The sequence below is a fragment of the Haplochromis burtoni genome, unplaced genomic scaffold (genome assembly GCF_018398535.1).
Source record: "Haplochromis burtoni strain Fernald_Lab_line unplaced genomic scaffold, NCSU_Asbu1 Contig_1429, whole genome shotgun sequence".
NCBI classification, from domain to species: domain Eukaryota; kingdom Metazoa; phylum Chordata; class Actinopteri; order Cichliformes; family Cichlidae; genus Haplochromis; species Haplochromis burtoni.
This window is the reverse complement of record NW_024583790.1, coordinates 35,854-48,237: the sequence shown is the minus strand read 5'-3', so window position 1 is coordinate 48,237 and position 12,384 is coordinate 35,854. Positions and strand designations below refer to the sequence as shown.

The 12,384-nt window shown below is 42.1% G+C and overlaps 1 protein-coding gene across 1 annotated transcript in view; it reads left to right on the top strand.

Annotated features, from left to right (window-relative positions):
- The window catches only part of LOC102311688 (RING finger protein 150), a gene marked incomplete at its 5' end in the record, with an annotated part of 24,336 nt that continues 11,952 nt past the window's right edge, over window positions 1-12,384 (top strand). The window contains 1 exon segment of the mRNA XM_042216982.1: window positions 1-513. Coding sequence (XP_042072916.1) covers window positions 57-513 — 457 coding nt within the window.

The following is a 12,384-nucleotide window of genomic DNA, read 5'->3' as shown; positions in this document are numbered from 1 at the left end:
CCGGGCTCCTCCGACCTACCGACACACAGCTCGCTCTCACCCCGGGGAGGCTCGTCATGGCCCCGGGCTCGCTGGTGGCGGCCTGCCGCAGCCTGGCCCTCTCTACGTGGCTGCTCTCCTTCTGCTTCGTCCACCTGCTGTGCCTGGACTTCACCGTGGCCGAGCGGGAGGAGTGGTACACCGCCTTCGTCAACATCACCTACGTGGACCCGGCCACCTCGGAGCTGCGCACCGAGAAGACGGAGTGCGGGCGATATGGCGAGCACTCTCCGAAGCGGGACGCCAAGGGGGTGTTGGTCCTGCCCGCAGCACCGCTCGACCGCCAGGCCTGCGACCCCAACACCCGCTTCGCGGTGCCCGCTCAGGCCGGGGCCTGGGTGGCGCTCATGGCCCGGGGCAACTGCACCTACAAGGACAAGATCCGCCACGCTGCAGCCCACAACGCCTCTGCGGTGGTCATCTTTAATGTGGGCTCCACCAACACGAACGACACCATCACCATGCCTCACCCAGGTAGATGATGCTCTGCTTTATTCACCCCAATAAATGCGCATTTAACTCGATTTCCTCCCTCTGTGAAGGAGGCTTTGCTTAGCTTTTCTAAGTTGGGTAGTTTGTTGCTGGGGTGAACTATGGGGATTAAAGGTGACGTGTTCAGTGTTTCTCTTAATGTCTTAATAAAAATGTCATGGAAAGAGTCCAACTCACGAGGTCTTTCTGTTATACGGATGTGTTGCATCTTTCAGAGTCATTTAGTTTTATGTCAAGTCCAAGGACGAGTGCACTCACACTGGGGACTGCTTTACTGTGGACTCTGGGAAATAGTTGAGGGTAAAATGTAGAAGTGTGTACAGGTTAAGTTGGTGTCAAGTATAAATGTAGAACATAGCCACACTGACACCACCCATTGGTTTGACTCACTTTTATATGTTGTGGTTGGTGTTTTGGTCTCACCTGTTGGGGCAAGAAATTGCCCCATTTAGATTAGAGCAGGGATGGCCAACTCCAGGCCTCAAGGGCTGGTGTCCTGCATGTTTAAGATATCAGTTCATTACCAGAACTTCAAGACATGTTGAGGAGGTAATTTAGCCATTCAAGGACACATCTAAAACCTGCAGGACACCAGCTCTTGAGGCCTGGAGTTGGCCATCCCTGGATTATAGGGTGAAGTGAATGGCTAGAACACTTAACAAGTTAAGTCTGAAGTAAACACACTCATGAAATCTCACGGTTGCACCCACCAAACCACCTGTCCGTCCATTTCCTGCTGCTTTTCTAGGCAGTGGCAGCCTGAGTAGAGGAGCCCTTCCTCTCCTTGTCCACCACCTCTGGCTTTCTCAGGCCAGTTGAGAGACATAATCTCTCTGTCATGTCAGGACATGACATGAGCCTACCCAGGGCCTCCTCTTGTGAGGGCATACCTGAAACACCTCACCCAGGAGGCATCTTAATCAAATGGCTGAACCACCTCAGCTGGCTCCTTTTATTGTGGAGGGATAGCCGACCCTGAAGCAGGAAACTTGTCAGTTCACCCATAAAAGCTGTTCTTAAAAAGAAAGTACTCTCTCAGTCTCTTGAAAACTTCGAGTCATGCTATCCTTTCCTTGTGACAAGGAATAGCATAGACTCTGAGTTTCTCAGACTCAAGACTCCACAGCATTGAGCTGAAGCTTGCCGTTCTTGTTCTGCTCCTCGGCCTTTGTGAGCTCACCCTACTGACACATGAACCAGTTCTCCACCTGCTGCACGTTCTGGTTAGAGTGTGTCGCTTGCTCACTGAGGTCTTCACATCTGAACAAGGTCCAGCATCTTCAGGGCGGTGGAGTTGGCGAATTGCACAGTCTGATCAGCGTACTGGCAGGAAGCACAGGCGCTAAATGATTATCGGCGTTTGACCTTTCAAAATAGTCCCGCGAGGATTTTTTTGGGTCGTAAAGTGGAAAAAAATAATAAAAATAAATCAAAAAATATACACGATGTAAACCAAAGTATGGGACCTTTCCTCTTAATATTTGAGTTCAGTCTTATTGCCACAGACGTATGAAATCAGGCACCTGGCCATGCAGTCTGCTTTACAGAGTGGCTCTTTTTAAAGACCTCGCTGAATTATGAGCGTGGTGCTGTAATCTGATGCCACCGCTGCAAGAAGTCTGCTCAGTAAAAGTTTGAGTTGGCTACACGGGTAACAACTCCCCAGTTCAGGACAGAGTGTACAATTATTTAAGTTCATTTATATTCATGGTTGTGACTCTATATGTTTATATTGTATGTCTATGAATATTAACATTTTCCTCATGAACTGATGCGGGCGGGCATGCATTTGAATATCTAAAAAGTGAGTTGCACAGCAGATTCAGGCAGGAAATCCAAGATTTTCTAGCAGAAAAGTTTTGGAGTTTGGAACAAGGATGCAGGTTTGTTATAAAGAAGTTCATCATTTCTAAAAACATTAGTGGATTTGTAGATGACCTGTATGTAGAAGGATCATTAATGTTGCAGTCATCTTTGTCTTCAGGTCTTTGATGCTCAGATTTGTACCATAAACACACCAGGATACATCTGCCTTTCATCTCCTTTGACATATGAGGTGTTTATTCTGTTAGTGCTGTACAGACTCCGCCCCCTCATTTCTTTATATTTTGCTAGGAAAATGGGAAATACCTGCCTTACATACTGTATTTCCATGTATTGAAATACAGTATGTAACAGGTGGTACAAATTAAGTGAAACTGAAAGTCAGTTTTTGATATGATGACCTTAATTCGTCAACACAACCTGAACTTTCTTGTAATTTCTTTAAGTAGTCTTCAGGAAAGGTTCTCCAGGCTTCATGTTTTGGGTTCTTTTAGTTCTGTTCTTTATCGTGATGATCCAAACGACAATGCTGAGGTCTGGGCTCTGGACCAGTCCATGACCAATAGTTTTCAACTATGTGTGTGCATTTTTTTCCTTCCTATCTGTGTATGCTTTTACTGTATTGGCTGTTTGTTAGGTAAAACTGGCATGCTGAAAAATAAAGCTGTCATCAATCAAACGCTTTCCTGGCAGTACTGCATGGTGGGTTATAATTTGACAGTACTTCTCTGTGCTCATAATTCCATCAGCTTTGAGAAGATGCCCAACACCACTGGTTGAAATGCAGCGCCAAACTGTGGCAAAGCCTCCAACCTGAGATCAACTGAAGGGTCAGATGCATCTCGCAGATCCGGAGTCGGGTTTTTGCTGCTTATTTCTGTTCTGTTCTGAAGCCGGCTACTTCATCTTTTGTCTGCCATCTGTAAGCATCTGTAAGGACTGAGAGATGCTGATTTTTCAGCTAATAACTCTTTAGGAATCGCTTTGTTGGTGCAAAAATATTTAACGGCTGTCAGACTGTATTTTTCAAACTAAAGAATTTGGAACAAATTATGTACTTGTGTAACAGGCTGCTAGTAACAAAGTGCATAAATGCAGAATTTAAAATATCTGATAAGTTGTGTTATTTATTGACACAACATTGGTCCTGTGAGTTAGGTGGGTTTTTTATGCTTAAATGATTCATAGGTCAGTGTTAACAAACAACAAAACAAAACTGGTCTGTTGCAAGGACTGATCTGAAAATAGGTGCAAAGGCAGCCAAAGTCATAAGAAAAATGTTGAAAGACCTTCAGAGAGCCTGCAGAGCTGTTGCTCAAGACCAGTGTAAACAAATTAAAGGGAAGTCTGACTCAAAATGTAAAGAAATGAGGGCAGGACTTGTGCACAGTGCTGTGGCACAGTGGTACTTACAGGCATAGTCGCTTATTGAACAGACCATTTTGAGTCCGAAGATCCCCTCTGTGTAGTAACGATCACAAATGCAGACTCGTTACAGGTTGAATGGGCTCAGCCACCAAGGGCTCTTTCTGTGAAGCTGTATTTTGTAAAGTTTTATCAAGTCTTCTCTCTTGTTTGAGATTTAAGTTTTCAGGATTTAGCTCATAGAAAAAAAGAATATTTTGGAGACTTCTTAACAAGAAAGTAGTAATTTTTTGACCTTTTATTTGCATCCACTGGGTTGGAAGAGATAGAAATCAGAGATTGTCTCAGAGCTGCTGACTGAAGGTCTGTGATGCTTCTTTATCAGTTTATTTCAATTTGTTAAACGGTGCTGTCAGTGGCCGTCATCCACACAGTGCCTCTCTGACAGAAACAGTCGTGTGGATCAGGGATTCGCAGCCCCGCTGCATCCACAGTGACTGATTATGGAAAACCGGCTCCTGTCATTCGATTATGTCCAGAGAAACTCCATGTGACGTTTGATGTTGGTCACGACTTAGCGCTGAGTTGCATAACAGGGCTGACTGCTCTGTAGCACCGTAAGTGGTGTTCTTTTGAGTCGCTCTGCTGCTGAGTGAAGTAACAGCTGTTTCTCTGACAGCTGCAAACTCCTTCAGGGATCCCTGGCAGGCCTACACACCCACATTTAGATGCCATGAATTCAGGAAGGGGAAAAAAAGCCCTGGGTGGTTGGTTTGCTTTAAACAGTTCACGTTTTTCTGTGTCCAGGTTATTTTTTGCAAATTAGTCTTTGCACAGTTGAGTGCCGGTTAAATAATTTTTCCAGAAGTTCAACAGCTGGCCGGTCATCCACAAGTTCAGCGACGCTGTGTTGTTTGGACATGTAATCATTTGGCTTCTTATTAAGAGCTGACTCATGTACTTAGTGAGGGCCATCACATAGCTTTTTCTTTAGTTTTTGCCAGAAAGTCAGATTCAGTTAGAGCAGGGGTCTGCAACCGTTAACACCCAAAGAGCCACTTGGACCCGGTTTCCACGCAAACGAAAACACTGGGAGCCGCAAATACTTTTTGACATCTAAAATGCAGATAACACTGTATATATTGTTTTTTACCTTTTATGCTTTGTGTGAACAACTAAGGTGTGTTGCTTATGAAATCCATGAAGTGCTACAGAGAAAATTACATTTTATTTATGTAATGAACACATTTTGAACTCTTAAAGAAATATAACAAAAGGAAAGACACCCAGCTGAACTACAGTGATCATTATTAAAAATAAATTCTTATTATTTTTATATTTCAATATCACAATAATCTTCCAACTTAGAACTAAAAGTTTAAAAAGAACTAACATAAATAAAACACACTTCAGCTAAATACGTCTAATTTATTTCCCCAATCCACGCGGAGCCGCACTATACGGACTAAAGAGCCGCAGGTTGCCGACTCCTGAGTTAGAGCACTGCTGCTGAGACTTCACCGGGTGCCGGTTTATCTCGCAGGCTGAGCAGGCGACCATGTGCCACAAAGGCTAAATGCAGCAGCCTGGGTTTGACTCTGACCTGAGGCCCTGCTTGGTTTCCTCCACTCGTTCTCTCCTCCTGCTCTCCTGCCTCTTCACCACATTATATAACAACACAGTAACATTTTTGACTGGAAACTGACTTCACTGATCAGCAGAAAAGCTGCAGATTAAATCCTCGCAGTAGGTGAGGATGAATCACGATTAATCTGCTGATTAGGTTGATCATGAATCATCTGCAGAAGGCAGGCAACTGTGCAAAATGTTTTTGTTTAGAGTGTGGTCTTGAACCTTTGTTCCTTTATCAAACAGTCGGTCCTAAACCTAAAGATGCTGTTTACTGTCCAGTCAGCTCTGACCAACAATTATTTGCAGGGTTTTTGCTGCACAATAAAGAAAAATTAACTTTCTCCAAAGGAAAATCATGAGAATTGCAGTTGAGCTGATTTCAACTAAACTTTTCTGAGGGGCATTTCTTAATTGAGCAAAAAACTTTGGTTGTGTTTTGTGTGTTATTAAATGGTTTGAAACAAGCAGGAAAATTATTTGCTTGCTGTTAATAATTCCAGTGTAGTGCTGACATATTTTAACTGACTCCTGCACACTGTTAGAGCAGCACGGCATCGACGTGCAGCCTGGACAGCACCAGCAGCTCTCTGCCTCTCCAGGCTTTTGCTGCTGTTTCAGGAAGTCTAGCAAACGCAAACAAGCCTCAAAAATGTGAAGTTGAAGGTATGCAAACACGGGCAGCCAATTAAAAATATGAGTGTAAATAAGCTGAAGAGGATCCTGTTCAGCATGCTGAAATGACAAACAGTGAAGTTAATGTTAGAAACATGAGTCCTGAGGCTCTGCAGAGAGGTAATGCAAACATTAGTAAAGTGAAGCAGCGGTCCGAAGACAAGTTTAACTGACTGGCTCATGATGTGTGGATGGCTCTGACTTACAGTGGTCAAGTTTGTTTATAAGCACATTTAAAAATAACAAGTGTTAACCAAATAAGAGTAGCACAATAGGAGCCATAAAGAAGCATAATACAGAAAACAGACTGATCAGGCCACAGACAGGTTTTGGTGAAGTTGTAAGTTGAAGGGCCAGACGGTAAAGGCTGTAATCTGAGTACAACCAGAAGCATCTGGTCAGCTGACCTCAGTGATCTTTTAGAAGATCAGAAAGGTAACAAGGTGCAAACACAATTTAATGACTTAAAAACAAACAAAGTCTTCAGATCGTTTCTAAAATGTATCGGGAGCCAGTGTTAAGAAGCCAAAACGGGACGTGTGGTCTGATTTGCGGGCGCCTGTCAGGCGTCGAGCCAGCGCATTTCGAATAAACCAGCTGTAGATGAGAAATGAGTGTGCTGATTTGTAAAATACTCAGTAATGAGGTGCTGATGTGACAGAGGCAAGAGAAAAAGGGAAGAATTTGCTCCAGTTTTGAAATGTGATTTTGAAACTCTGCTGTAAATGTTTTAATTTTTAAATAGTTCAACCAGCAGAAGGACGGATGGCTTCATGCCTCTGTCCAGAAGGGTGCACAGTGATCACGTAACAGGTCCTCTCCTACATTTTGCCCAAAGCCGAGCTCACATTTGTCCTTTTCCAGGCAATTTTTTAAAGGCATGTTTATTACTGAGCCTGCAGTCATAATACTCCTCAGTACAAACACTTTGTTTTTGGTGATTCGATTAATTCGTCCTGGATGTGGTTGCTTGTAGCCATTCTTGGCTTCTCAGCACAGCCAACCAGTGACAACAAAACTTCCTATCTGTACATCACCCATTACTATAACCTGTGAACTGTGTCATGAGCCACTGTGTCCCTGCCATTCTGTTTCTCGCCTAAATAATAAGGTTCCACATGAGGAAGTCCCAGTCACAAGGCCTTAATGTTTTCTCCTGTTTTCTGTCACACCACAACCGGCAGCCGACCTCTTTACAATTTAATGTATTTAGAAATTAAATTGAATTGATTGATGTGGACAAAATAACATTAGTTTAACTTTTTATCTCTTGAAAGCCTACGAGAACCCTGCTGAGAGGTTTCTGTCACATTTCCGACCTGCTTATAGAAGAACATGAGGTGTGGGTGGTCTTTGCCTGTGCAGCCAGCCTTGGAAACACCCAGAAACTATTCCAGTAGTCATGATTGGATGGATGGATACTTTATTGGTCCCATAAAGCAAATTGTTGTTGCAGCAGCATGATAAAGAGTAAAAATAACACAGCCTGCAATAAACAACAAATAACGCAGTTGAAATAAAAGTGACTCTGGCACTCTGGAAAACTGAGACTTTATTTAGCTTTTTGGTCAGTTTATGGCAAAATAAGTTGATGTGGCAGGAAAGTGATGCCAAAACATCCACATGCAGGATTTCTGGTTGTAGAGGGGCTTTACTGTCAGAGTGAAAATGAAGTTGGTGAATTCCTCGGTTGGTCAGGAATTCACTCTGCTAATCCACCTGGAAAAAAGGTCTATGTGGAATCAGCTGCTTTATCGTCCCGTTTATCCGGCAGATTAGTTGGGAGCTGCTGATGACTGCGAGCTGAATCAGTCTCGCTGCGTTCTAAAGTTAGAAAAATGACATAACACCTGAAATACAGAAACATTTGCAGAGGAGCTCAAAGCCTTCACAGATCTGAAGCTTGTCTGCTATTGGACAATTGGACATCTCTGCTATTGTAGAGATTTACTTGAGTTTTTAAAACAAAAGAAACCTTACTAAAGAGACTGACCAAATTGCAGTTATTTATCATGTAGTTTGTAGGTTTAACTGGAAAATAAAAATCTCATCATAACATAACATAACGATCCCAGGGGATTATTTTTAGGGCAAGACTAATCAATTTTTGTGTTCGTGTGTTGGTTGGGGTCATGTGAGTTCAGTGCAGGCCTCAGGGGACTTTTTCCTAAACTGGTCAGCTAGACTGTGCTTACTGAGCAAATATACTGATCTTTGTGCAAACATTAAAGTTCAGCCTCAGCTTCCTTAAGATTATAATCTGAAGTATCTGCCATCTGTGTTTATCCAGGTCAAAGTCGATGGACATTGGGCTTTCGCGTTGGAAGATTCCACATTAACGTAAACTGTTTCTCCATCATTTAGTCTATAATAAAAACCCTAAAACCTTCAAGTTACACAATAAAATAAACAAAAATTAAATTGATCAGATATTCCTGTTTTAATGAACCAGGAGGCAAAATGCTTGAAATGCATTTATAAAATGGCAGCAGTCTGAAGTAATTGATTCCTTTCATCTGTAGTAATTATGCTGCTACTTTAGTTTTTAACATCCTTTTTTTTTTTTTAAGCAATGTATCAACAGATCAGAACACATGTGTATGCTACCATTGTATATAGTGTATTATCTTACTTTTTTTCATTGATTGTACTTTTTTGTATTTCCTTCTGATATCTGTACCTGAGCTGAGGTGACGCAAAAATTTCCCTGTTGTGGGATCAATAAATTCTTATCTTAACAATCAATTCTTGTAATATCTCCAACAACACTGTCTGCAGCATTAGCTCCAACCCATGACAGTTTTTACATACTGAAAATGATTTTTAAAGCAGAAATATAAATTTGTGTTCATCCCTCCATCAGACCTGTTACTGCTGATTTTTCAGTCCCGTTGTGTAATTTGGCTTCTTGAGAGCCACTTTTTCACTGACAGCAGCTGGATCAGCTGAAGGGTCTGATCTTTGTTGGATTCCTCCCCCCCATGACTTTCAGGTGCCCCTCTCCCCATATCTGATATGAGGACTGCCCATAAAATTTGTAAAGAACTTCAGAAAGTCTGGAAAACTAATCCTCAACCTCACTTTAAACAATCTGGCTTCTTGGAAGCAAAATATAAAGACATATTCTGCAGCTAAGTGATTTTGCACAATATTGTCAAAGCACACCGACTATTGTCTTGAGTGGATAATCTTGGCTAATTTATTGAAATTCTGGGGCAGATCTGGTCTTTTTCTTCACTGTTTTCACATTTCTTTGTTACATCAATCATCGCTAGATTCTTGTAGCACGGGTTGTTATCTGTTTGTGATGTGCTAATTTTAATGCAAACTCACACTGGAGTTGCTGATGTGATTTGTGTTGCAAAAGTCAAACAAGCTTTAGCAGTCAGTACGTCCTGTAATGGCACAGAGCAAAAATGTTCAAGTAAACATGTTTTGTTCTCTACAATAAGAACAGATTGGTCTCTGCACATTAGGAGTTCTGAGGCTCGAGATTCAAATATAAATATATCTGTATAAACCAGCCTTATGTTTCTGATGGTTTTGATCTGTGTGTAAATGAAGAGTGTGGACTAAGCCTTGAGGAACTCCTTAAGCGAACTAAAATAGAAAAGAATTTACTTTTATGATGGCCACACAGGAATAACTTGCATATCCATTTGCATGCTCAGGATGGTTTGTTTCCATTATTTTTGAATAAAGTTACTGTACAAACTCTGACACCAGCCTTTGCTCCCGGTTTCTCCTGCAGTTAATCCCCAGCTTGTTGTGAAACGTTTGCCTAAATGTGCCAATGTCTGGCCATAAACTTGTAGCGAGACATTCTTGTTCCACCTGTGAAAGAGTTTTTCCTTTGAGTGCATTTTTGTAGTTAAACACTTCAACGTTGCAGATCAACTTGTTTTTACTTGTCGAATCTTTATTGTTAAATGGAACTTTTTCTTCAAAGCTGCAGATAAGTCTTAGTCTGGTAACAAACCTTCCTCTGGGATATTTTTCTGTGCGTTCAGGGTGACACGAGGGTGCGTTTGTACTGAGTCAGGCCTCAGTCACAAGGATGGCCTCAACTCTAAATCAAAGCAGCCAAAATGACAGGCAAACAAATTAAATTTTCTCCTCAGTTGTGCAGAACTGAACTTGCTGTATTCATGAGTCTTTGTGCATTTGTGTATTTTCAGCTTCAGAATAAGCAGCTGTTGAAGCTTGGTGTTGTGGTTTGGCTCGGAGGTGCAGCTCACAATCCAGCGCCATGAGCATCCTTTAGCAACACACCGAATCGTTACCAGCTGCACACCCTGATCTGACCTCAGAGTTCAAAAATGTTGCTTTTTTTTTTTTTTTTTTTCCCCCAAGTCTCCTCCAAGCCCTTCCAGCCCATAAAAGTGTCCTAGATCAACACTTCAGGTTGTAGGTTTAACAAAGTTGGACAGTTGTGCAGATCACTGGATATTTGTGATCCACTAACATTATAAAGTGTTTTGGCCTGATGTTTGTTTCTGTTGTTTTGCCCTCTGTGTGGTCTGCCTTCTCGAGAAGTCAGCTTGGTAAATTGGAAATGGAAATTATGTAAAGAGGAGACATGGTGCTCCAGTGAAGAAAATTAACAAAGAGTGCATGTGCACAATAGTTTCACAATATTTCAGCTTTGTGGTGGCAAGTATGCCTGCTGGGCGTGGAAGTAAAATGTCAGATATTTGTTTTCTTCCCATTCGTTAAGATGGAGGCTTCAAAAGATTGTTGGAAGCATTTCAAAGGAAGCTGCTAAGGGCATGACTTCTGGAAGAACTTTGGCGTGAACCAATGAAAGCTAGAGTCTGATTGGTTATCCTGCACCATACATTTAGATATTAACACCTTCTAATGTGAGTGGTAAATGGACAGATTTTTGTTTGTCTTCTTGAGCACTCAAATGCAGTTAACGCTTTCTAACATCCACACATGATGAACAGATCAGAGAGCAACTCAGGGCTTAGTGTCTTGAACAAAGTATGCAGTCAGGGATCAAACTGCCAACCTTCTGGTTAGAAGATGACCGTGCTCTGTGTCCTGAGCTATAGCCATCCCATTCCTTTGCTTAATCAACCAAACCTTCCCTTTTCTTTTTAAAGAGGTTTCCCTACTGAAAAAGTCAGTTTAGTTCAGCTCAAGCCAACAAGAATCTTTGATCAACAAGTTTGATCTAGAACTACTTTTAGGAATAATGTTACTGCCCTCAAACCTCTGACAGGATCACTTATGGCTGTCTGCAGCTGCCTACACCCACAGATATCTCCACCACTGTCCTTTAATGGGATGGTGTTTTTGGTGAGAAACGCCCCACCTCCTGGGCTTAACTTCCTATCAACAACCCCGCGTGTCCAACCATTTCCACTTTTTATTTATTTATTTATTCATTTTTTAAAAAAAAATCTATTTCAAGAAAAGCTTCTGTAACCAGACACTTAAACAAATTATATTAAATGCATGATGATTAAGTTGATGAATAATCATGTAAAATAAATATTGATCAGATAAATCTGACTGTGCTGTTTGATGTCAGTATCGCAGTAATCTGGTCCTCTGGACACGTGAGTGCACTGGAAACAGGAGCTTTCTAAACCTGCACCTTTCACAGACCCTTACAGGGTCACAGAGGCCGGTGCGCTTCTGTTCTCTTTACCTTCACTCCCCCGGTCGTTGCTGATTGATGCCCTCCCAGAGCCCGTTACAAATGGAGCGCTCTTCATCTTAAAAAGGAGCTTGTCCCACCCATAGCTTCCGGGTTCTTATCAGGAATCATCTGTTTGTTGGGGCTCTCTCTCTGTACGGTCTTTACCCTGCAGTATAAACAGCCTCCAGATGACTGTTGTTATGAACTGGTGCTGGAAAAAAAAAACATAACAGGCCCAACCAGCTTTCCTACTTTTCACTGCATTATTTTGGGGACCAAGCACACTCCTGTTACTGTGAACGTTTCTGTCAAAAAGAAAGAGAAAGAAAACAAAATCTCTGATAAGAGAAACTGCCTGTGATTAAGAGGTTCCAGATCTGCCGTAGGATTATAGAAATCCTGCAATAATCCTATAGTAGTCGCAGAGTCACTTATATAATCTTGTGTTCATCCCAATGCTGAATATGCCGTGCATCACAGATCGTGTATTCAGAGTATTTTTAGAGAGGCAGTCCCTTGTGTGTGGGAGAGGAGCTGGTCTCCATAGTGATGGGGGGATTTGTTGAGCAGAAGCTGTTATTGGATCAATAAACAGGCTAGTAGTGCGGGTGTGTTTGTGTCGAGTACAAACTCTGCGAGGTTACCTCCACAACAAGCAGGTCGAGTGAACAGTCAGTTTTCCGGACACTGAAAAGGTAAATAAATAAAAA